This window comes from Andrographis paniculata, unplaced genomic scaffold, assembly GCF_009805555.1.
Source record: "Andrographis paniculata isolate CXL003 unplaced genomic scaffold, ASM980555v1 Contig98END, whole genome shotgun sequence".
Classification (NCBI taxonomy): domain Eukaryota; kingdom Viridiplantae; phylum Streptophyta; class Magnoliopsida; order Lamiales; family Acanthaceae; genus Andrographis; species Andrographis paniculata.
In genome coordinates, this window is record NW_026137637.1 from 109,740 (window position 1) to 133,787 (window position 24,048).

At 38.6% G+C, this 24,048-nt stretch overlaps 3 protein-coding genes and 1 pseudogene across 4 annotated transcripts; 1 reads left to right on the top strand and 3 right to left on the bottom strand.

Annotated features, from left to right (window-relative positions):
• Positions 1-5,102, bottom strand: LOC127243700 (pentatricopeptide repeat-containing protein At5g04810, chloroplastic). Of its 2 annotated transcripts, XM_051263850.1 has the most exons (8): positions 4,149-5,102; positions 3,740-3,867; positions 3,288-3,428; positions 2,887-2,973; positions 2,193-2,346; positions 1,948-2,007; positions 988-1,842; positions 1-843 (listed from the first exon to the last, which is right to left on the bottom strand). In XM_051263850.1, exons 1-8 carry the CDS (start codon positions 5,049-5,051, stop codon positions 313-315), a joined length of 2,859 nt encoding a protein of 952 aa, XP_051119807.1. In that variant the 5' UTR covers positions 5,052-5,102; the 3' UTR covers positions 1-312. The 2 variants fall into 2 exon arrangements, with proteins under 2 accessions (XP_051119807.1, XP_051119808.1); XM_051263851.1 differs by lacking the exon at positions 2,887-2,973.
• An 89-nt stretch (positions 5,103-5,191) lies between these two features.
• Positions 5,192-6,707, top strand: LOC127243701 (40S ribosomal protein S17). The gene is made up of 2 exons (XM_051263852.1): positions 5,192-5,340; positions 6,055-6,707. The coding sequence occupies exon 2, from the start codon at positions 6,083-6,085 to the stop codon at positions 6,512-6,514; it is 432 nt and encodes a 143-aa protein (XP_051119809.1). The 5' UTR covers positions 5,192-5,340; positions 6,055-6,082; the 3' UTR covers positions 6,515-6,707.
• A 148-nt stretch (positions 6,708-6,855) lies between these two features.
• Positions 6,856-12,061, bottom strand: LOC127243702 (serine--tRNA ligase-like; annotated as a pseudogene).
• Positions 12,062-15,866: 3,805 nt separating this feature from the next.
• Positions 15,867-20,374, bottom strand: LOC127243798 (cationic amino acid transporter 7, chloroplastic). The gene is made up of 4 exons (XM_051263962.1): positions 19,510-20,374; positions 19,053-19,401; positions 18,553-18,787; positions 15,867-16,969 (listed from the first exon to the last, which is right to left on the bottom strand). Exons 1-4 carry the CDS (start codon positions 20,112-20,114, stop codon positions 16,380-16,382), a joined length of 1,779 nt encoding a protein of 592 aa, XP_051119919.1. The 5' UTR covers positions 20,115-20,374; the 3' UTR covers positions 15,867-16,379.
• Positions 20,375-24,048: the final 3,674 nt, after the last annotated feature.

Sequence of the window (24,048 nt, forward strand, 5' to 3'; positions counted from 1 at the left end):
TGAGCAAGTTTAACTAATAATAATAATAATAATAATAATAGCAGCAGCAGCAGCAGTCGTTGTAGTATAAGCATAAAGCCACATCACACACACACACACACATATATATGTATGTAGAATACTAATAATCACATCATATATATATATATATATATCACACAACACTGTGACAGTGCAACTGAAAACTACTTTATCAAAATAGCCACCCATCGACAACTAACCTCCTGCTGCTGCATGCCGAAAACATTCATACATACATTACATACGTACATGTTAATTAGTTAAAACCTATGCTGCAAGTAATTCGTTTGATCAGGATTGCCCGCCATCGTCGTCAGAATCACTGAGATAAGCACGGGGGTCAGCAGGATCACCCTGCAGCAGGCCCTCCTCCCTCAGCTCCAGCTCCAGCTCCTCAGAAATCGCATTCAGATTCTTGTGAGAGTTCCAGTCCGGCGGGAACGTCTTCTGAAGGGCTTCCGTGATCGCGCCGCCCCCCCTCTCAATCCTCCTCAGGCACCTTGACCAGTGCACCGCAGTCCCCATGTCCACGCTCAGCCCCCCCTCCACCATTTCCTCGCACACCTCCATGATACCCCTCCGGATGTAGCTCTCCTCTTCAGCCACCGACATGTTCATGGACGCCCGCAACAGCAGCGATGTCATCAAACAGTGGTACACCGCCCTGTCCCCCTCCACCCCCGCCTGCCTCATCTCCTCGTAGCATTTCAGTGCCTTCTCCGGGAGGGATGCTTTCGACCACCCGTGAATCAGCGTTGTGTACGTTTTGATGTTCGCCTTCACCCCAACAGCTTCCATCTCTTCCATTGTCTGCGTTGCCCTCTGCCATATATAAAACAAACAAACACACCATATAATAATAATAATACTAATAAGGCCAGGGCTGCTTCATGTGTATATATATATATATATGTAGTAGTCGCCAAGTTAGCCAAGTTATCATAGCAAAGTTATATATGATGGTACCAGCATGTCTCCAGCCTTGCAACAAGCATTGATGAAAGACGTGTACGTATGGATGTCAGGCTGCACGCCCTCTTCCTTCATTTGCTGCATCAAATCCGCCGCCTCCCAAACATCGCCTCTGCGTGCCCATCCATCGATTAATATGTTGTAGATGAAAGTATTCCGCGGAATGTTTCGGGCGCCCATTTCCTTCGTTACTGCCAAAGCACTTTGCATCCTGCCTGACTTACAGCACGCCTTGAGCAATGCTTCGTACGTAAACACATCAAGCTCGAGCCCCTCCTTCTTAACCCTAAAGAAGTACTCAAACGCTTTTCCAGTGTCCCCTACAGACGCATAACCGTGCATTATGGTAGTGTATGTGTGCTCATTAGGACTTACGCCCGCAACCAGCATCTCATCCAATATAGCCACAGCCTTCTCCATCTGTCGCTTTTCAACCAGGCCAAGAATCAAAGCATTGTACGTGTACACGGTTGGAATGCACCCGCTCCTCCTCATCATATCAAAAACATCGAGCGCTCTTCTCATTTCTCCAGCCCTGGCGAAAGAATGAATGATGGGCATAAATGTCCTGGAACTAGGTCTGTGTCCGGCCCTTCTCATTTCTTCAACTGTGCGAATAGCGCGTTCCATGTTCCCCATGCCACAAAATGCCCTTATGATGTTATTGAAAAGAATTGCATCAGGCTTTATGCCGTCTAGTATTACATCTTCAAAGATTGAAAAAGCATTAGCCCAGTCCTTGAGATTAATAAATCCATTGATCAGCATGGAGTATGTCTTGAGGTTATGCTTTATGCCCGACTGTTTCATCTCTCTACTGACTTCCAAAGCTTTAGAAACTTTCCCCATCTGTGAAGGTACAAAAGCAGTCAACTCTCAGCATCTAAAAAAATTGGCACAACAAAAGAAAAGGGTTAATACACTGTCAAGTTGATACTCTAGGTACGCAGTTACCTTCGTATAAAGATTGATGAGACATCCATAACTGATTATTGAAGGAGTAAAGCCACATTCCTATAGCAACAACAAACCTCTGAGTAAGCAATATCTTCATATCATCTAAATGTGACCTTTAAATATTGCATACGAACTTGATACCTTGAAGCAATTTGAAAGCATGTTCACCTCTCAAAAAGGTTTTCATAATAAAGAACAGAGTCAACAATCAACACCATTTTTACAATAGCACAAAACTTTACCTTAAGTCTATCAAAAACCATTAGACATTTCTCTTCATTTTGGATCATAGTGTAACCATCCATCATAGTGTGATATATATCAATCGGAGCATCAATGCCCTCTTTTTCCATCTCCCTTACCAATGCTTCGGCGCGTTTTAAGTTGCAAGCTTGGCTGCATTTGTGATAAATAAAATGATCTCAATGAGTATGTCAATATAAAAATACATTCAAAGAAGTCACATCTGAAAAACAGCATATAAATTGACCTTATCACATAACTTTCATTCATGATACACCCTTTTAACAGATATTTTGTTCACTCACCAAGCAAAACCTCATATTTTTCAAGTGAATCATTTCCATTTCTGAAAATGGTGTCTGCTTATGGACAAATATAAACCATTTTGAAGTCAAGAGTTCGATCACAGAAGGCTATCAAAATCTTAACGTAGAACATATACAGATATCTAAGTTCATTTATTACATATATATACACATTGAACATATACACATATACAGATATCTAAGTTTATTTATTACATATATATACAACAAAAAGAAGCACTTACATAGATACTAGATCCTAGGATGGCCTTAAGCAAATCAATAAGCACAACTCTTACGTGGAAGTAGAACGGAGAACATATTTTCTAGAGGGGATATTGAGATAGACTTAGAAAACAGTACTTGGTAAACGCTGGAATCAACCCACCAATGAGCATAAATTATGTTCCCATAGATGATTGCATTTAGGGCAGTAAGTTGTTCTTTCGCCTCCTTAAAATAATGCTCCGCAGCTCTTTCACAAACAGCAGAAAGAAATGTTAGAGAAGTAGCAAAATTGAATGCGGAGCATAGCAAAGAGCAGTTCAATACTTAAAAACAAATGGGAAAACGTAGTAAGTCACATAACAAGAAACAAGCCATCCAATAATAAATGGCATAAAATTTTGGTACTTAGATGGATATTAGACATCTAAGGCAATTGTGAGCAACTAAGGACATCATGAAGTGAATATTATCAAAGACACAAGAATCAAACTTCAACTGGCAATAAAACTCATATGACAAATTGACAATATCACATAATACATGAAACACATTGCCACTTACTCAACATTCCCAACTCTTGCATAACCTCCAACAATAATACTGTACGTCACCAAGCTCATCTCAATTCCCTCGTTCTTCATCTTTCTCACACATGACAATGCTTCTTCCATATCTCTGCCTACTGCATAAGCATGAATGAGGCTGCAGAATGACAAGTTAACTTCTTGTAATAATGGATAAATACTATGACTTGATATTACTAAACATCGGTGTATAGTGCAGGATTTTCAATCCTGTTCCATTTGCTTAACTTCAATATGCATAGAGCATTTGAAAATTGCGGAAATAATAATAATAATAATATCAAATCAATCTAATTTATAGGCATATATAAATATGATCAAGAATTTAAAATTCTACACACAATGACACGTGTTAAACCAATTCAAGAAATATCAATGAGCTAAAATTCAATCATTGAACATCTAAAACTAAATCATAAAAAACTATACTTTGTATATACATGTAAAGTTGGCTCTATTCCACGGGCCCGCATCTTCTCAAATGTTTCCCGAGCACGGTGCATGTCTCCTCGTCTGGCATAATAGTTCACCATTAAACCAAACTCTCTTCTCGAAGGCTGCAAAATTCACCGAAAAGAGTTACATATCCACACAGAACAAGTGTCTGGATGTTATGAGAGAATATGATTACGCCTATTTCACTCCGACAAGTATCTTAACCCATATGGCATATGCACGCGCTAGGCTGCAGAAAGGAAGTTTTTTGGTTAAACAGTAATCTATATTGAACTCAAGCATGTCCATGCAGTGAAATTTACCAAGATAAAGAATTTCTGTAACTTCTCTTGTAAATATTGAAAGAGAAAGCTTGTGTGACCTGTCAAATACCAAAATTTACCTTCCTAATCACCTCGAAAGCCCGCACAACTGCCTGCCAGTTCCCTGGTTGAGATTCCAGGACCCTTCGGAACTCCTTGCGCAGACCTTCCCTTTCCTCATGCCACTTAGACCTGTATTCTTTCCCATCCCCTCCTTTGGCCTCCACCCACCTTTCCCTTTCCCCATGTTTCTCCTTCATTCTGCTCCCATTATCCAACTTCACAGTCAATACCCTCCCGTGAAACTCCACCCCATCAAACTCCACAGCTTTCATTGCGGCCTTTTCGGCTGTGTGTCCACTGTACAACACAAATCCGAATCCCATATTCCTCTCCATATCATCATGACCCTTTATCAGAATGACATTCTTAATGGGTCCAAACTGCCTGAAAAACTCAGCAAGCTCGTGTTTCTTAATCCAAAGAGGTAAATTGCCCACAAAAATCTTACCTTTTTCCCTAAAATCCACTTCCTTTTCATTTTCTTCTGAATTCTTCAAAACCCCATTTTCACAATCTCCATCGAGTGTTTCCTGTAGCAGAGGCGGCGGCGGCGGGGGCGGCGGCGGAGGGGAGAGTTTGCTGGACAGCCAGAGCTTATCGGACAGAACATCTCGAGATGATGAATTGCGGACAGAGGACCGCGTCGGGGTCGGATTGTGGTGGGCATCAAGAAATGTCTTGAGCGGGTTCTCAGAAAGTTGAGACGAGCGTATGGTGGGGGTCTTTGGGAGCTTCACCGAGGAAGGGCGGCGGAGGCCTGCGGAGGCAGTGGTGGATTCATCAGAGGAGTCATTTGATGAGGCTGAACCCACAGCGGAGGAGATGATGGCGGGGTAGTGTTTCCCGGCGAGAGTGGAAGCGGAGAAAGGACCCGGAGCGGTAGCATAATGAACGGTGCAAGAGAGGGAGACAATATCCATTGACGAAGGATCCGGTGGGTGCGCTGCCCTTTAATCAGACCGGGCAGTCATTTGTATTAATTCACTGTGAAATGAGATAAAGAAACATCACAATAACTACGGCCCAAAATTGGGTAAAGCCCAATCCAAACCCTTGGCCCCAAGATAAGAGCAAACTCAAAACCCTAATTCGCAAAAGCCTGGATTTTTGCTTGTATATAAGTGTCTGTGCCTCCTCCCTCGTTCGCACGCCACGCACCAAGCATCTGCTGCCAGAGCCACATCCATCGCCGTTCGCTCAAATTTTCCGGTAAATCTTTGCGCATCATTTCTGTTTACGTCTTGATATTATCAGTATGGCCTTGGTAAATTGTTATCTGTCATGTGCTGCAATGGAGAGCGTTGTTATGCCCATCTTTCTTGATCGCATCGCTGTTAGAAAGATGCGTTTTTTGTGTTGATTCTCACATGCGAAAACGAAATTTTACTGTTTAGAATTTAGTTGAGACTTTTGCACTTGCCTTTTATTTGGCAATCGCTCTGTTGTTATTATGCTTCTTCAAAATAAACAAGTTCTAGGTACTTATTTTGTTATTGCAAGTGAATGTATTCCGTGTTTAGGTTGTAGGAGGGTTTGCAGTTCTGATCTTCTTGTTTTGAACTCTTAAGGTGGAGACGGTCTATATTTATGTATGGATAAAACGAATGACAGTGCAATTCTTTATACTATGTATCTCAAAATATTTTTAAGAACTGCTCTGGTGTTAACTTGTGATTATTTTGCCTAATAAATTAGTAAGTTAGCCTGCCATACTCCATCCCTTTTTATAGATACAATAACTGGTGCTGGAGGGAGGGTTTTCTATAGATTCACAAGCTATTGATTATTGCATGCATATATGTGAATTCATTATTAACATGCCCGTGTGTTTAAATTGGATTTTCATATTTGATTGTGTATTGTTTAGATGCTGAAATTCGATATTCTGTATAACTGGTAAATGATGTGGCTGTGTGTGATCAGGTTCAAGTTGTAAGGTGCTGCTGTCAATATGGGTCGAGTGCGTACCAAGACTGTAAAGAAGTCATCCCGGCAGGTGATTGAGAGGTATTACTCCAAGATGACTTTGGATTTCCACACAAACAAGAAAATCCTGGAGGAGGTTGCCATCATTCCTTCCAAGCGGCTGCGCAACAAGATTGCTGGGTTCTCCACTCACCTCATGAAGCGCATCCAAAAGGGGCCGGTTCGTGGCATCTCGCTAAAGCTGCAGGAAGAGGAGCGTGAGAGGCGGATGGACTTTGTTCCAGATGAATCTGCCATTAGGACTGATCTCATTGAAGTTGACAATGAGACATTGGAGATGCTTGCAACCCTGGGCATGGGTGAACTTCCTGGAGTGGTGAAGCAGAGTGCAGAACAAGCATTGCCTGCTGCCCCGGCCTATGGTCGCGGTGGTGGTGCTTTTGGAAGGAGATACTGAGGTTGATCAGAGCCTTCAACCACAACCTTTCAAGGATTTTTATCTGTTTTGGTAGTAGGGCTCTTAATGTTGCCTCTAAAACATTTTCATTTCACTATTAAAGCCGACTCAGCTCTGTTATGGATCATCTTTTCTTATTACTTGCTTCTTGAACAAACAATTATCTTTGCTAAGTCATCCACTTTTCTTTAAACCTTTATGACAGACTGCTCCCAAAGTAGGTTTTATTGATTCATGAACTGCATTTCAATTTGAAATGAGAATCGGGGCACGATTATACTTATAGATGTGCTTGAATTGTAAAAATAAATATAGGAGCATGAGATTGCGAACTTGGTAGATGATGATGATGATGATGATACTACCAGTACAATGGGAAAAGTTGTTGATACATTGTTTGATAAAAAGCTGGATAGAGTTACATAAACCAAATCAAAATTAGCCAACCTTTGTTTGGAATGCACAAGCCCGAGCACTCTCATAGGAAAATACAACCAATGATAAGGCAAGTATTGACAACCGAGGGAATTATGAGTTAAGTTAACAAACTAATAGCAGTCCTCTCTTTCATCAAAATCTTCACTGGCTTACGATAGAGATGGCCTTCAGCATCATCATACTCCTCGTGTGTTTTCAGTCTAAAAAATCAGAAATAATTTGAACCATCCTTACAAAGAAAACACATCCTTGCAATGAATAAATCAGTGCCGCCAACCTACATAATTTAATGCACAAATGGAGTAAGCAAGCATTCCCGGGTGCATCCATTAAACAATCCCCCTCCAAACAACCAAGTCTCGAGAGTTTATTATTCATGATTCTCATTCCTTGGTCTTCTTCCCTTCGGCCTCTTTCGTGGGAGGGTTCTTGAAAGGAATGAAGCTTTTCCCACCCATGAAATCTCTTAGAACCTCCGGTATTTCTACCCCATCCTCCCTCTGGTGGTTCTCCAGAATGCAGCAAATTGTCCTCTCCGTGGCGCTCAACGTAGAGTTCAACATGTGAACATATTCCTTAACCTTATCGTTCCTCTGCAAAAACATTTGTCAGTGCTAATCCTTATTCAAAGAAGAAACTTAACAACACAAAATTCTAGAAAAATCTATAGAAGCATTTAGCATATTTTGCTTAGCTCCTACAAATCACCCATCCACATGCTTTGATTAATAGCAAAGCATACAGCAAAATCCCAGTGATCAAAACAAAACTTCACCTTTTTTTGCCCATAACAGATTTCTAATCTTCTTGACTGATAATCTGTGCAGTTTGAGCAGGACACAAGCTCTCTATAAGCCTGTGATGCCGGAAACCATCCTTCTAAGTCGTACTTCTTTGCAGCGGCATCATTCAGTGCACCAGACACTAGATACGACTTGATATGGAATTTTAAGCTGCTCGGAGAGAAAAATACAATATTCAAGAACCATGACCGAGTGATATGCTAATCATAGGCACTAACCAAAGCAAACAGATACATATAAACACACACACACAAATCAAAACAAAATGTTGGGCAAAAGGATATGAATGCCTACAATCTGAGACAATAATTCTGGAAAAATAAGTTGAAAAAGATACCAGCTTGTAGAAATCCTCTGAATTTTTTAGCATCTCTTCATGCATCTCGCAAGAATCAGTTCCATTTGGACTGGTAATACAGAATTGTTCCACCTTTTCAAATTGGTGAACACGGAAAATTCCCAGGGTATCTCAACTATGTGAGCCAGCCTCTTTACGGAAACATGATGAGTATCCAGCATACCTGATAGAACAATTTGTGCTTAGAAACATCAGCTTGCAGCTAGGAGCTAGCAACAAATTCTTCATTATGCTAACCACAAATTGTTAAAGAGGTTGCTGATCATAGGTACAATACTTCAAAGGGAGCTGTGACGGATGGATCCAATCATCTAGATGATATGCACAAGGTGGCTGTTCAGCTGTTGCAATAAGATACTTATCATCTCCCTCACCAGTAACCTGTTAAGCACAAACAAGTTAACCACAATCTCAGCTCCCACAAAATCCAAATGGTTTTCATTCAAATTTTAAAGTAGAAACAAATATAAAAATTGTAGCAAATGATTAAGTCATAAAAGAACGGTTGGCCACATAGATTAAGGCCAAATAGAGAATAATAATCCATCAAACAACTTTAATCCAAGCTAAATTATTCGTGAAAACCCATATTAATGTAAACAGTCCATCTGTTTTTTCTTTCAACTACACTTTTAATTTGATAGAGTGATTTCTCTATGGTTATAATATAGACAATCAAATTAAATGGTTAATATTTTCAAATATAACTAAAACAAAGAAACTGTTATATAGTAATATTTATAGAAAAATCAATCCATAATCATCACTAGTTCTTTACAATATTTACAATTCAATAAAATCTACAATCATTTAGTTTTTAAATATATAAATTATTATCAAACATAAATAAGAAACATACTATTTTTAATAAGGGTATTTTGGAACAACAAAAATAATCATATGGATGAACAATCCATCAAAGAAAATATAATATTACATTACATTGTCTTCATACAAGACTAATTTTATTCTATATATAATAGGGAATAGACCCCTCCGTGTCATTTTATTTAGGAAAGTATGATATGAGTCCAATTAATTGATAACAGTTCATGATCAAGTAAATGTGAAATTAACTTGTAAAGTTCTTCATCAAATTGTGCCAACTGTGCACATTTAGCCATAATATCTTTCCTCATGAAGAAAGGAGTTTGCAATGCAGTAAAACCTTTCTTCTCCAAAAAATCAAGGGCAAAGTTAATCAGAGCTTGATTAAGTCGCACTCCATCACCTTTGAGATAGAAACCTCTACCCCCAGCCACATTGGCACCTATATAATTCAAAGCCTACTAAGTGATTGTATAAAACTTATAGGCTGACTGATAAATATGGAAATTAAAATAAATTAAAACGGCCACTATATTTTCATTTCATTTCATATTTTGCATGAATTCTTAATGCTTTTCAGATTTATTTTTCAATAATTACAATCAACAAAAAGAATTTGAATATATTAACTATCAATTTTTTTCAACACAGCTGTTTATTCATATAAGATCAATATATGTTTAAATTTATGTTCCATAGAAAGATCATTTTAGTATATTCTTATTTTATTAATTTTTTATATAATGTTGTTTAAGTGAATTAATATAATTCATTTTTCTCATAAACATATCAATTGTGAAATAACATATAACAATATATGTAATTAATTATTCAACAACTCAATTATCAAACAAGTATAAACTTACTTAATCATTAGTATTGAACACTCATACAAGAACATCCATGCAAAACCCCAAGTCAAACTAGGAGCACACAACCGAAACATATTATAGCTTGTAGATCAATAGGTTTTGCCAGATGTTATTACAAAAAATGAATGCACACAATACACCGCTGAAGTTCCCTCCGTTTTTGGTAATACTGCCGGCCACTCAGATTATTCAAGTATAACAAAAAATATAAAAGGGTAAGCATTTAGCAGTTTAGCACAGTTATGCAAGTACAATTTACAAAATGAAATCGAAAAGCATAAAGCACCTTTCTTTGTGTCTGCAATTCCCAAAAGCTCAACAAGCTCCACATGATTCTTCAGTTTTGGTTCAGTTCGCTTCTCTCCCCATGACCGAATTACTGCATTGTTTGCCTATACAAGATTTCATCATTTACTGCCGAAAAGATAAAAAAAGAACATTGCTGAGCACAGAAGTAACAGAAAATGAAAATGAGACGCACCTCATCATTACTGACAGGAACCATGCACAAGGTTTCCAATAGTTCCCAGTCTCAACTGCACTGCTTCCAGGGCCTAGTGCACCTCTGCCTCCTTCTTGGCAGTTAGTTCTCTGTTTTCTTCAGTGCTTTTGATCATTCCGCTGACATCTTCCCCAGACTTGCAAAATAATAAAGACTCAGTCAATATCTAATCAAAGCCCAAAGATCTATGAATTATCCCATGCTTTACTAGCCAAAAGACAGAAAATGCACACACACATAATTAGATCACTAAGAATTTAGCTGCTAAACCTTCTTGGAAGTTGGCCAATTCACATGCTCAATCATCATGGAGCAAAATAAATATAGGTAAATATTTTTTGATGGGCTTTAAACCCTAAAAACAATATAGTTCAACAAGCAAAAAGGAGATCTAACAACCTTAACTAAGAATAATGCATCTTCCAGAAAACAAGTAATAGTATAGGAGGACTCACAATTTTGAGACGAGCAATCTCCTTGCTAATTTTGTTCCTGTCTGTCCTCAGGCCATCCAACTCATATTGTCCTACAACCATGCGTAGATGATGCTGAGTTCACAATATGAGGTGATGGGGGAGCATTAAGGAGGTATAGAAGTTACAAATGGAATGCTTACGTTGCCTCCAAACTTTGTCAAGCTCAATGACCTCATCAACAAGATCAACCTTGGCAAACCGACGATGCTGTGACTCCCGGATTTTCTCAGGGTTTCCGCCCTTCTCTTCACGAAAGAGATTAATGTCCAACATACTTATTCGCTCTCCTTGGAAACTAATCCCTATGGAGTTGTCAAGCATCAATAACAGATTGATAAAACTGAGAAGGACAGCACCAAGCAATTAACTACATATTCTGAAATGATTGCAGTGTTAAGAATCACATTCATAATCATAATTGCAGAGCTATTAACCAAACTTGGAATCTAGAATACTGGTTTGGATAAACCAACATTCCAGAATACTGTGTTCTAGAAGCTGGAGCTCCAAACAACATTTTAACTTACATAATTTCTTTAGAAAAAAAAAAAAAAAAAAAAAGAAGCAGTGGCTTTGGATTCCAAGTTTCCAATTATGCTAAAATTAACCTAACCAAAAAAGAAAATGGCTGGCCAACATATAAACATGACATGAGATGCACGAAAATGCTAGCTGACTCTCAAATAGCTCTATCTCATTGACTATGATGCCAATCCAATCCATGTCCTAAACCAGGAACTACTTACTAGGTAGCACTATTGTATAAGATTAGAAATCCACACCTAAACCAACTGAAACAAAAAACAGAAGGTTTCCAACAAAAAAAAAACACAAAGTGAACCCACCCACCAATACCGAAAAGAATGCACAAAGCGAACAGAAATTAAACTAATTGACTTCAGCCATTGCGATCAATTTAAAATCAACACAATGTTTACAACAGACAAGAAACAATTCAAACCTACATACACACACAGCAGTCGGCATTGAAAATTTGATACTAGTAAATCATTCAAAAATAGTGTAAGAAATGGACATACAAAGTAAAAGCCTCCAAAGAAGAAAACGGGACAACAGAGGTGCCCTGTATTGGAGGACGAGGTCGAAGAGAAAAATTACGAGCAAGGCAGAGAAGAAGGAGGTTGGGAAGTTGAAAGTAAGAGGGGAATGGGATGTGAGGAGAAAGGAGGGAAAGACGAGAGCGGGGCTAGGTCTCTACTGTGCCTGCGATGCGAATTAGTAGAACCAACTTATTTTAGAAGAGGTGACTGTTACGTTTGTCGGTTCAGCCAGAAAAACAAAAAAGTCACAATGTCAGCCAACAAGGCATTGCCATTCTTCGTTATTTATTCTGTTGATGGGCCGAGCTGGGCTTTCAGATTAGTGGACGGAATTCACTCGGCCCAATAATTTAATTTAAACTTAATAATGTACTAACAGTAGTTTAGCCAAATTAGTTTTAATTGGGGCCCAACTCTATAGTAGTTTTAATTGGGGCCCAAATTAGTTATTTATAATGTACTTAATAATGTCTGTCTGAATCACTTGCACACATATCCATTGATTTTCATTCAGATTCATCATTTTCATATACATATGCATATAGTAGTCTCCAAATCTAATAATAAATAATTCGATATGTTAAGATGGATCGTTTGATTGATTGTTCCTTCCTTCCTTTATTTCTTTTTTAGTTGTTTTCATTTCATTAAAGAAAAATAAATAAATAAATAATAAAAGGTGTGTTCGAAAGTGATGATCATGGATTGGTTTGGTTTGTGTGGAATGACGAAGACGAGGGAGGGACAAGCCTCAGACACAAAATATATATATATATATATATGTGGACACACATACACTAATTAAAAACAAAATAAAATAAATAACTTTATTATATGTCTATGTCTCGGAACAAGTAAAGTAATTGAGCAAATTAACAAAGCAAAGGCTTTCCTATATCTGATCAGTATGATTGGACGAGGAGGATCGATCAGTCACACACACACACACACATATATATATATATAATATGTCTCTGTCAAGATAACAACACCAGCTGTTTGAGGAACATCAAATAAATACTAGTGTATGTGCATGTGTATGTGTGTTGAAGAGGACAAGATGCAATCTATTATCAGTTGATATGATAATGACTGCACAATGGTGATATATATATATATATGATAAATTATATATTAATCATTTCTGCATCTGTATCTATCTATATATATATATGTATGTATATGCATCGATTTGCTTTGGTGCAGTGGACTACCAGATCAAGATATACAGATGGATATCTTACTTAATTCCGTGATCATTTAGCTGACCTTATCATGTAAGTGTGTGTCTTCTTTCTATATGCTGGGTGAATATTAATTGTTTTGTCACATGACATCTAAAGTAGTTATTTTATCTTAATTTATTAGTATATACTATTTCGTTATTTTTTCTAATAAAAATACAATATTATATGTGCCTCAAATCCACATTCAAATAATAAAATCCATTCGTCCTTCACTTTCACTACCTTTGCACAATTGATTTGATTTCATTGTCCCCCGGCCCCATTCATTCATTTAGTTATTTATTTATTTATTAATTCTAGTACGTCGACACAATAATTTAAATTCAACATCTATCTATCTATCTATCTATGCTTAAATTCTTTAACTAATTGTAATAAAATATGTACATATGCACCATTTATGTTATGCACATGAACCGATAACCCCTCCTCTGAATTCCATGATCATTCATACACCAATAATTAATTAATTAATTAATTAATTACCACCAGTGTTGGGATAAACATTCATTTCTTATTTCTTGTCCACTCCACTCCACTAGTCTGTGTTTGTTTATAATTAAATTAATATGAGAAGAAGAAAGTGGTAATTAAAGAGAAGATAGCAATGGTGGTGTCTTTTTCACCACTAGCTGGCTAAAGCGAGTAATGAATTAATGTAAAAATGACTCTTGACAATCATTGGTAACCATAATAAATGTAATATATAATTCGATACAAATTAATTAAAGTGAATGCAGCAGCAACAAATAAAAGCATGGAAACTGTAAAGGTAGAGGGTGTATAGTAAGTAAGTAATATGGATAGTAGTAATAGATATGTAAGGAATAGTTTAAAGATCAATTAGTGTAGACTAGACTCGTGTTGATTGTGCAAAACAGAAATGTTTACAATGCATATTACTCTACTGCTGCTGCTGCTGCTGCTGCTGCTAATTAATGAATTGGGATTTGGGATTTGGCAGTTGGCACATTGAAGTGATGTAGTAATGAAGTAAGTAAGCAGAGTAGTACGTTGGAGTGAGCGAGTATCTTGTGCTCTGTTACTACTGTACTCTTCTGTTGTGTTCTACTCTGCATGCGCATGGCAGCCAGCCAACTCTCTCTCTTCTCTTGTCTTCTATCACTCACTGTATAGTGTCAGTCAGTGCGCATTGCATTGCATTGTGCAGTGTAGTCTGTAGACTCTAGTGAATCCATCATCATTCATTCATTCATTAATGTGGTGTGGTGTGGTGTCAACTGTCAAAGTCAGATAGATTACAAAGCCAACACCATCCATCCATGGCTCTCCCCCTTCCCTTCCCTTCCTCCCTCAATTACTAATTACTACTAGTTACTAATATCCATCCATAATGTCCTCATTCATTCATTCATTCATTCTTCTTAATTTCTCTTGCCACTGCATTACAGTGAGTACAATAAGCCATCATCAATCTTACAATATTACATATATAGTGGAGGACCAGGACTGACTTGAATGAACGAATGAGAATGAATGCATGCATGGGACGGACGGACGGAAGGACCACACCACGCAAGTCACAACACATCTATCTCTCTCTTTCTCTCTCTCTCTCTCTCTCTCTCTCTCTCTCTCTCTCTCTCTCTATAATGTGTTGATTGATTGGGCGAGGGGATTCAGTGAAATAGCAGTAGTTGTTGTTGTTGTTGTTATTATCATTTATCAGAGGAGAGATGGAGAATGGAGTGGTAAAAGGAATTAATTCGATATATAGATGATGATGATGATGATGATGATGATGATGATGATGATGAGAGATGAGTGAGTGAGTGACAAGAATCCTATGCTTATGCTTGGTGTAGTAGTGTAATGTAATGGGGGAGAGGGAGAGGGAGGGGCCTCTTCTCTGCTCTTGTCTTGCCCCCTCTAACCACCATCCCCATACATACATCCACCCATTTATCCATTCATTGTTGTGTATTATTCTTTTTCTGAGTACTAGTGATGATGCAATTCAATTTCATGTGTTGAGTGCCTCCCTCCCTCTCTCTCCCTCTCTGCAAAGACGACAAGAAGGGACAGCTGATTGCGACCAGTCAATATTGGTGGATGGAGTGGAGTCCCCTGCCCTGTCCCACCACCACTCCCCAACCCAAAGAGGAAACAATTTCGGAATAACAATACCAACAACACTAATACTCATACTAATACCACCACCAATATAGTAATCCAAATTGTGGGGGGTTGGTTGGGACTGGGATGATCATGATGCTAAAAGCATGCATTATTTCTCTCCTCTCCACTCCACCCCACTGCTGTTACTGTTAATATTCTTACGCTCCGACTAAAACCCACACCACACACCACAATTAACAAATACTACTGCTGCTACTACTACTAAAAACTCTAAAGTGGTCAAATGTCATTATCAGATGGAGGAGTATTATAATAATAGGAGGAGGATGAGGGGATTGGTGCTGCTGACCTGTAATCGTCGCCTTTACCCCTCGAATCCCGGATTTCTCACACACCACATCATATCATATTTGAGGTTCTTGTTCTGGTTCTGGTTCTGCCTCATCTTCTGCTATGCTAATCTAATTCTGCTTCCCCACACCTAATTCTCCAGTCCCATTATCATATTATCCTTTCGAATCATTAACGACGACAACAACATCAACCATTAATTAATAGAATAATAATCTTTGGCCGAAAGCTCAAATAACAACTTTGTCTACCCTCTTGTTTGATCAACTTCTCCCCCACTTCCTCTCTCTCCTTTCTTTACTTCTTGATTACAGCAACAGCAACAGCAACAACAACAACAACAATCTTATTGAAGGACCGGACCCATACATCATCACTACTATTTTATTAGAGTATACGATGTTTGTTAACTCCTAAGTACCAACCCCTTAATGTTCAAACGACCAGTACATACATTTGATCAAGAACATCACATCACATATATAATTGTTACACTGCTACTATAACTAACTCGTAGCAACCAATCGCCTCTCCCCTCCAGTTAAAAAAGATGTACCAGTTGAGTTTGTTACAGACCTGATCAGGGCCTCATCATCATCATCTTTTCTCCTACAGTCCTCCCTACCTATATAAATAATAATAATAATAATAATAACAATAATAATCCCCTAATTCAGACCCGACCAAACTATACATCACCCTAACCTCGGGTCATCATAATCACCCACCTCAACAATGCAGCAGCTGCAATTCCATTCATTGCTGCTGCTGCTGTTAACCCCTCCTCCTCCCTATTCATTAATACATATACATATACATCTACCACTGGCTACGCTTTGAGATCACCCCTCTCGCTAGTCCCTTTGAGTTCCTCCTCCCCACTCACTGCCATTGTAGCCTTAGCCTTCTCACTGAGAAGGATCCCATCTTCCTCGGCGTCGAAGCTCGAGTGCACGCTGTACAGGACATACACCACCACCGTGACCGCCGAGAAGAACCCGAACCGGACATACGACGCCCTATCCAGAGCCCCCAGCAGAAATATGTTGAGGAAGATGGATATGGATGGAATCCAGGGCATCAGCGGCACCCCCCAGAACTCGGGCCGCCGGGCCTGCGGGACCACTGAGTGGAACACCTGCAGGACCCCGATTGCCAGAGCCACGCAAATGCCCAGCATCACCGCTTTCGCCTTCCCTGCTGGGGCAAAATGCCACAGCAGTGTAAACGCCACCGACGTCAGCGAGAAGCAGAACAAGAATGATAGTGTCGGCCACGGGTTCGTCGTTCCCACTGCCACGTACCGCCGGTATATCACCGCATTTGCTACCATGTAGAAGACGAACAGGGTTCCAATGGACACAAGATTCAGCAGGATGTTCAGGTCCGTGAATAGCGCAATTGCCGCCGTGAAAATCCCTGTAAAAATGAAATTCCTCGTCAGGCAAGAACCAAGATCCTATTCAGAGATTATAAAAAAAGAACACGCACACGTACAAGCAAGCACTCTACTCACTCACTCACTGTGTACACAGATCCTAATATACAGTAGTATTAGCAATGATGTTGTCTCGTCCCCACGAGAATTAGGTCACTTTCATTGACCCAAGTAAGTTGTATAGGGCATAGAGCAGTGTAGCTTAAAAAGTCTTCAAAGGACATGTCAGGATAGGTAAATAATGACTTTCAAAGAATAAATTTTAGCAATATCCCCACACCCAAAAGTCTTGCCTATTTAGACAGCGGACATAGCATCAAGAATCATCCGAAATTCCCTATGGAAAGTCAAAAAAATGCACTTTCCATAGGTAGGTCACTTAAGAAGAACCCACACCTTGTACAGTTGTACTATTTCTTATCCACTAGACCAATGTCATGTTTATCAGAAGCATGCAATGGCCACAAACAGAAAAAATCCCATGGGACTTTTGGCAATTTAGCCTTTCCGTTGGGTTAGATCCCACAGTCAACGCCACCGATCCCAAAAACCAATCAACAGTCTCATCCACTAAGCTGGGGAAACAAATTAAATACACAAATATTTGCAAGTTGCACATATAGGTACTACACATAATATGCAAGGCTCAAGCAGCCATCAGCATAGAGAGGGGGAGATTCTCTATCAAACTGCCCCTTAGAGTTGCCAAAGCACTAGCTACTATAGGCAAAGGCTGATAGCGATTTAACAATATTAATTATCTGTTCGTAGCATCAAGTGGGGCCAAAATGACCAAGGACCAATATTCCTGTAAAGAAAGGAGGGCAAAAAAAAGTGCTACTTTATCACATCCCCATCTCCACATTATTCCATTAATGGCCAGATTTCCTAAATCTTGACGAGCGACCTAAATCTTGACCGTGGTGACAACACGTGAATTTAAAAAAATAAAAAAATAAAAAAAAAAAAAGATGCATCGCCATCACAAAACAAACATACAATTTATTATATCAAAACCTAAGCAAGCACCACACCGGCAGGAAGAAGAAGGGGAAGTAGGAAAAATATATTCGGGAGCCCCATGGAGTAGTAGTGGTAGTACTGTTACCACGCAAGCCAAGCCATCACCACACCCCTTGATTCTTCAGTGGAGATTGACTTGCTGCGGGAACTGAACTCCCTATCTCTCGATTAGAACCCCCAACCATGTATATAATGAATGCATAACAATTCAAACTTCAAAAGAACAAAAACAAGAATGGCTTATAAACCATGTGACCATGTGAGGGCATAACACAATCCAATGGCAATAACGACCTCAACAACCAAGTAGAGGCCTTTTGCACCGGAAAATGTGCATTTTCTTTTTCCTTTTTTCCTATATCCCAGCAGTTATGGGCAGAAAAGGCAACACGGCAAAGGCGCAAAAGCAAAAGCAGAGAGAGAGAGAGAGAGAATTGAGATAAAATCACAAGTGGGCGGGTGCTTTCAATAATGTGCGTGTGTGTGAGAGAGAGAGAGAGAGAGAATGAGAGGTCGAGGGAGAGAGGGGGGCCATACATACCGAGGAAGGCGGAGGCGTTCACCGGGGTGGAGGTTGAATGGTGGACCCTAGCGAACCATGAGGGGACCACGCAGGACCGTCCGATGACGCACATGTAGCGTGCCTGACCCAGCATCGCCACCAGCAGCGACGTCAAGATCCCGAAACTGGCCCCCACTCCGATCACGTTCGATACCCACCTCCAATTCGAGGCCCCCTCCGCAAACGCCCCTGAAAACGGCGCATCCGCATCAATCTGCGTCACGGAATAATCATCGCAGCAAACAGTTACTCTCCAAAAAACGGATTTCGATTGCTTGTACGTTTCGCTTTGCTATTTGTACCCCCCGTTCAAAATGGAAAGCTACTAACAATTTCGAGGATGCCAGAAACGGATAATTAATTATATTATTATTTTTCCTTGGAAATTATTAACAACGATGAGATTAATGCGGAACTAATTGAGGGTGGCTCGCAATCGAAATCGCAATCAGAATCAGAATCAGATGCAATGTACCAACCAGGTCGTAAGGGAGGAGGGCGGACATTGAAGCGGCCATCAAGCAGTACAGAACGGTGACGATGATCACCGACCCCGAGACGCCGATTGGAATATTCTTTACGGGATTCCTCACCTCCTCAGCCATCGTGGAAACGGCGTCGTATCCGATGTAGCTCAGATACACCATGGCCGCCCCGTTGAACACGCCGGAAGCCCCGAATGGGAAGAACCCGCCCGCAACTTTCGGGTTCGCCGGCTCCGTGAAATTCTTCCGATCGCCTCTCCAAAATCCGACCACTATCACAAATACTATGAACAGAATATGGAGCACCGTGAGCACCATGTTTAACCACGAACTCTCCCTCGTGCTGCAGAAAAAAAACAAGCAGAGTTAACCAGGTACCCGATCGATGGAGGGAGGGAGGGAGGGAGAATTGGCGAGATTTGGAAGGAAAGAGAAATTCCAAATAAAAAACCTGTAGCAAATGACCAGTGTGAGAAGTAGGACCACCGCCACGGCGATCAGGTCCACTTCATTGTACCCGTTGGGTAGGGCATGGATGGTGAATCTCAGCTGCGTGTGCGTCGACAGGCCCAGGGCAGTGCCCAAATAAGCGGTGAACCCCCTCGCCACGGCAGCATTCGAGAGCACGTAGTCGATGATCAGATTCGCGCCGGTTAAAAACGCGAGGAACTCCCCAAAGGTCACGCGAATGTAGCTGAAGGCCCCCCCGGCAACAGGCATATCGACAGCGAACTCGGTGTAGCAGAAAGCGGAGAGAAGAGCGCAGAAGCCGGCAATGGCGTAGGAGAGAACGACAGAGGGGCCGGCATACTTGCGAGCGGCACGGCCGGTGGTGACGAAAACTCCGGCGCCGACCATCCCGCCGACTCCGAAGCCGATGAGGTCGTACCAGGTGAGGGTGCGCTTCATGGCGGATCCGGAGCGGGAGCGGAGGCGGCTGGTCTCTTCAAGGGAGGTGGAGACGGAACAAGCGCGGCGGGCGAGGCGGTTGGGCGTGTCGGAAAGGGCCCGGAGGTAGGATTTGAAGGTGGAGAAGGATCGGGAGGGGGGATCCATCGACACTCGAACAAATCAAACTCCCAATCAATCGAAGAAAGATGGGGTTTGGGTGCAGATGGGAGGGTAGAGAGTGGGCGTGGAGTGGGAGTGTGTGAATATATAGATATAGGATACAGAGTAGAAGAGAGAGAGAGAGAGAGAGAGAGAGAGAGAGAGGGGTAGGGGTGCAGACGTGCAGTGAAGACGGCAGAGAGGAGAGGAAGAGTGACTGACGCTGAGGCTTGCTGCGAGAGCCAAGACGAGGAGAATACAAAAGACAAGCCCTCAGTAGTCAGTACGTACTTTACTCTACTCTTGGCTACTTTTATACTATTAATCTTTAGTAGTACAAGTAGTATTTAATTTCATTAATTAATTAATATCAGCATTATTATTATTATTATTATTATTATTATAAGTAAGTATCAACAACTGTTACTTATAATAATAAGTGGCGTACTCATATCATAGTGGTCCCGTCCCGTCCCGTCCGTCGTCTCGTCTGGTCTGGTCTGGTCTGAGCGTTTCTTGTGAAAAACCCACAAATGAATATTAATAATGGCGCATGCATGTCTGATGATTATAATTTGATCATAAATGATTATACTACTAGTCCTAGTATTGTATATAGGAATAGAGAGAGTAAAAGAGGGCAGGGCAGGGCAGGGTCGATCCTTCCTTATAATAAAGTAGGTATAAAGAAAAGTGAATTGATTTTGATAAATAGGAAGGAGCAGCAGCAGTTGAAGGTTGAAGGTCAACTGGAATGGGAATGATTAATGGTTAATGATTAATGATTAATGATGATGGGTGTGGGTGTGGGTGTGGGTGTGGGTAGTCAGCCAGTTGCCAATTAATTAAGATGGGTGGATGGATCCAATTTGTTAAGAAGAAATATGAGTATGAGTAGGAGTAGGGAGGGGATAAGATATTACCTAATTTTGGATATCCATTATGATTATTATTAACACAACACACACCTTTTGTATCATCATCATCATCGATCGATTGTATTAGTTTGGACGACAAGCACTTGAGTCTCTCTGAATACGGTGGGTTTTGGGCTTTACAACTCTGTCACGTCGCCTTTTGTCTTTTTTCGCTTTTTGATCTCTCTTCATTTGTCGTCTTGGGTAAAATTAAAACATTGTGGATCTCATCTCATCTACTTTAATTAATAATTTCAGGATGAAGTCGTCTTAAATGATTGTTTATTAGTAATTAACAATAACAATAATAACTTCACTAATTTCTTAGTATTAGTTTCAGGCAGCAAATCATGACCGTGATCATCTCGATCTATGCCTATGGTATTTGCTTTGCTCGATCGATCCATTCATCCATATTAATCATATATATATATTCATATTCATTGTATTTTTATGCACCTGACTGACTGACTGGCTGGCTGACTAACTAAACAAATGTCGTCTGTATAGCAACTAGTTGATTTGCAGCATGCATGCATGCATTTCTTTCCTTCTTTCTTTCTTTCTCTCTCAATTTGTTCCTTACCTCAATCCCGCACGCACACATATGATATCAGCAAAATTTTGTAGTAATTCATAACATATAGTAATGTAAAAGGTTCAAATCGCCTTTTCTTATTTATTATTAAAGTAAAAAAGAAAAAGGAAAACCATGGTGGATTTCCAAGGCATGGTTGTCTCCTGTCTGTTTCTGGTGGGGTTGGGTGGGGTGGAGTGGAGTCGAGTCGAGTCGAGTGAGTCATGACAAGAAATATATTGAGATCGAGACTTCACTCCAATAGCCTTTACAATTTGTGGTTTGCTTTTTTGGGTAAGATTAACGAACCAAGGATCTTCACTTACTTAGGCATTCTTTATATGAACATTTTTTTAAGAGAATATCATCGCTAGTATATATTATACTATTTCCGTTTTGTTAAAAGTTAATGTGAAAATAATGGGTAAAATTTAAAAATAAATAATACTCCCTCCGTCTCAGATATCGTGTCTGCTACACTGTATTTTACGATGAGTGTAATTAGTAGATAATTAAAAATGTATTAGTGAAAATAATTATTCTATAATATAAATAATTATAAATTAAGAAGATTAAGATAACTAATTAGTTTAATTAAAATTAAAAAAAATAAAATTAAAAAATTTAAAATAAAATTAAAGTGTGTAATCATTTTCCAAAAAAAAGTGACATGAAACAGACAGAAATGGCAATTTGGACATGGCATCTGGGACGGAGGGAATACCTTTTTACTAAAAATAGCAAAACACATTTTTTATGAATAGACTAAAATAGTAAAATGAACATAATTTTAGCAAACGGAAAAAAATATAAATTATTATATAATAGCCTATGAATGTAAACGAGTTAAAGATTGAATAAAAAAGTTATTAGATGCTACTAAAATCACAATCTTATAACAATATTGATAAAATAAAATCACAATTGTTACGTACAAAAATCAATCAAATCAAAGTGGCCACACAATGTGTATTGTGTACAACTTTTTAAATTTTGCATATTGTGAAAATCGATAATTAGGATCAGACAACTCTAAATTAGTCAATCTTTAAATCAACGGGTTGTATATTATCTTCAAATTAGGCATTACGATTCAAGGATAATAATTATTAGAAAGTGTTTTTTTTTTTCACTAGTATTTAACAATCTGTTACCAATAGTTATTTTATCTTTTTATAAATATTTATATCATAATATAAAAAACACTAAATTTATTTCACCGTATGAATGATAATTTTCGTATTTTTTTCATGTTTGAATATTTGTTCATAGATGTTCTATGATCTGTTTTCTAATGGATTTATGAAGTCAACATTTAGATATGACTATTTTCAGCTAGATAACAATTAAGTTGCTCATGTAATCAATTAACAACAATACTCTTATAACATTTTGATACCAAAGTCAAATTATAACTATTTGAGTATTTGTGGTCAAATTTTGACGAATTCATTGTGACGATCATAATTATGACTATTCGTGGTGGCGATGATTTTATTGATTTCGTAATAAATTATTACCACAACAACTGTTCACAACAGGATTACTACAATTAGATTGCAGAGTAGTTGCATGAATAAAAAATAGTATGATTTGGCTATTCAAACCGAGCGTTACAATTATGGTTATATTTGTGATTAAATTAATTATTTATTTAATGGAGTAACGTAGGTAGGTCGATTGGACATTGTGCAATTGACGGCCATATAAATATATTAATATTGTAAATTGGACAGTCGCACCTACAAACCTAAGACCATCCGATGTACAAACCCGCACGAGAAGATACGCCACATCACAATTTTTTTAAAAATAAAAATAAAAATTGATAGATACTTTGCTTCCCAGCATCTCTGCAGAGAAGTTGGGAAGATGTTATCCCATTGCCATATGTTCTAATTGGGATACATGATACTTATGTATATATATATATATGATATATATTATATATGTTTTATTTTTGTAATTTATATTGAATTTATTATTATATTTAAATTTTGTAATATATTTTTATAATTCATAATATTTTGTATTTTACAAAATGATACCAATATTGAATATATTTTATCAATTTAAAATTTAAAATATATAAATACAAATATTATATAATTCTATTGAACAAATCAATATTAATAAATTTAATTTAATTTATTCAATAAAATATAATTATAAATTTTAAAGCAATTAAATAATAGTACAAAATTATATTAAACAATAAATATATTTAGTTTATAATTAATTATACATACATAATTAATAATAAGATATTAATATAAAATAAAAGACAAGATAATTTGAATAATATATAACAAAATACATATAATTTAAATAATATTTAAAATAATTATTCGAACAATTTAGCTTTAACAAATAGATCCTACTCCGTCAAATTATCTTTCTCCACTAGTGTTTGATAAAGTTTCATTTTGGCAATACGCTCATTGCT

What these genes read in the sequence shown, in the direction of transcription:
- LOC127243798 (XM_051263962.1), bottom strand. Translation starts at nt 20,114, where the DNA reads ATGGATCCCCCCTCCCGATCCTTCTCCACCTTCAAATCCTACCTCCGG. An exon ending in ACACTGGTCATTTGCTACAG is followed by an intron (nt 19,402 to 19,509) that starts GTTTTTTATTTG and finishes TTTTTTCTGCAG; the next exon opens with CACGAGGGAGAGTTCGTGGT. An exon ending in CCCTCCTCCCTTACGACCTG is followed by an intron (nt 18,788 to 19,052) that starts GTTGGTACATTG and finishes TCCGTGACGCAG; the next exon opens with ATTGATGCGGATGCGCCGTT.
- LOC127243701 (XM_051263852.1), top strand. Translation starts at nt 6,083, where the DNA reads ATGGGTCGAGTGCGTACCAAGACTGTAAAGAAGTCATCCCGGCAGGTG.
- LOC127243700 (XM_051263850.1), bottom strand. Translation starts at nt 5,051, where the DNA reads ATGGATATTGTCTCCCTCTCTTGCACCGTTCATTATGCTACCGCTCCG. An exon ending in ACTTTACATGTATATACAAA is followed by an intron (nt 3,429 to 3,739) that starts GTATAGTTTTTT and finishes GTCATTCTGCAG; the next exon opens with CCTCATTCATGCTTATGCAG. An exon ending in AACATAATTTATGCTCATTG is followed by an intron (nt 2,347 to 2,886) that starts GTGGGTTGATTC and finishes TCACAAATGCAG; the next exon opens with CCAAGCTTGCAACTTAAAAC.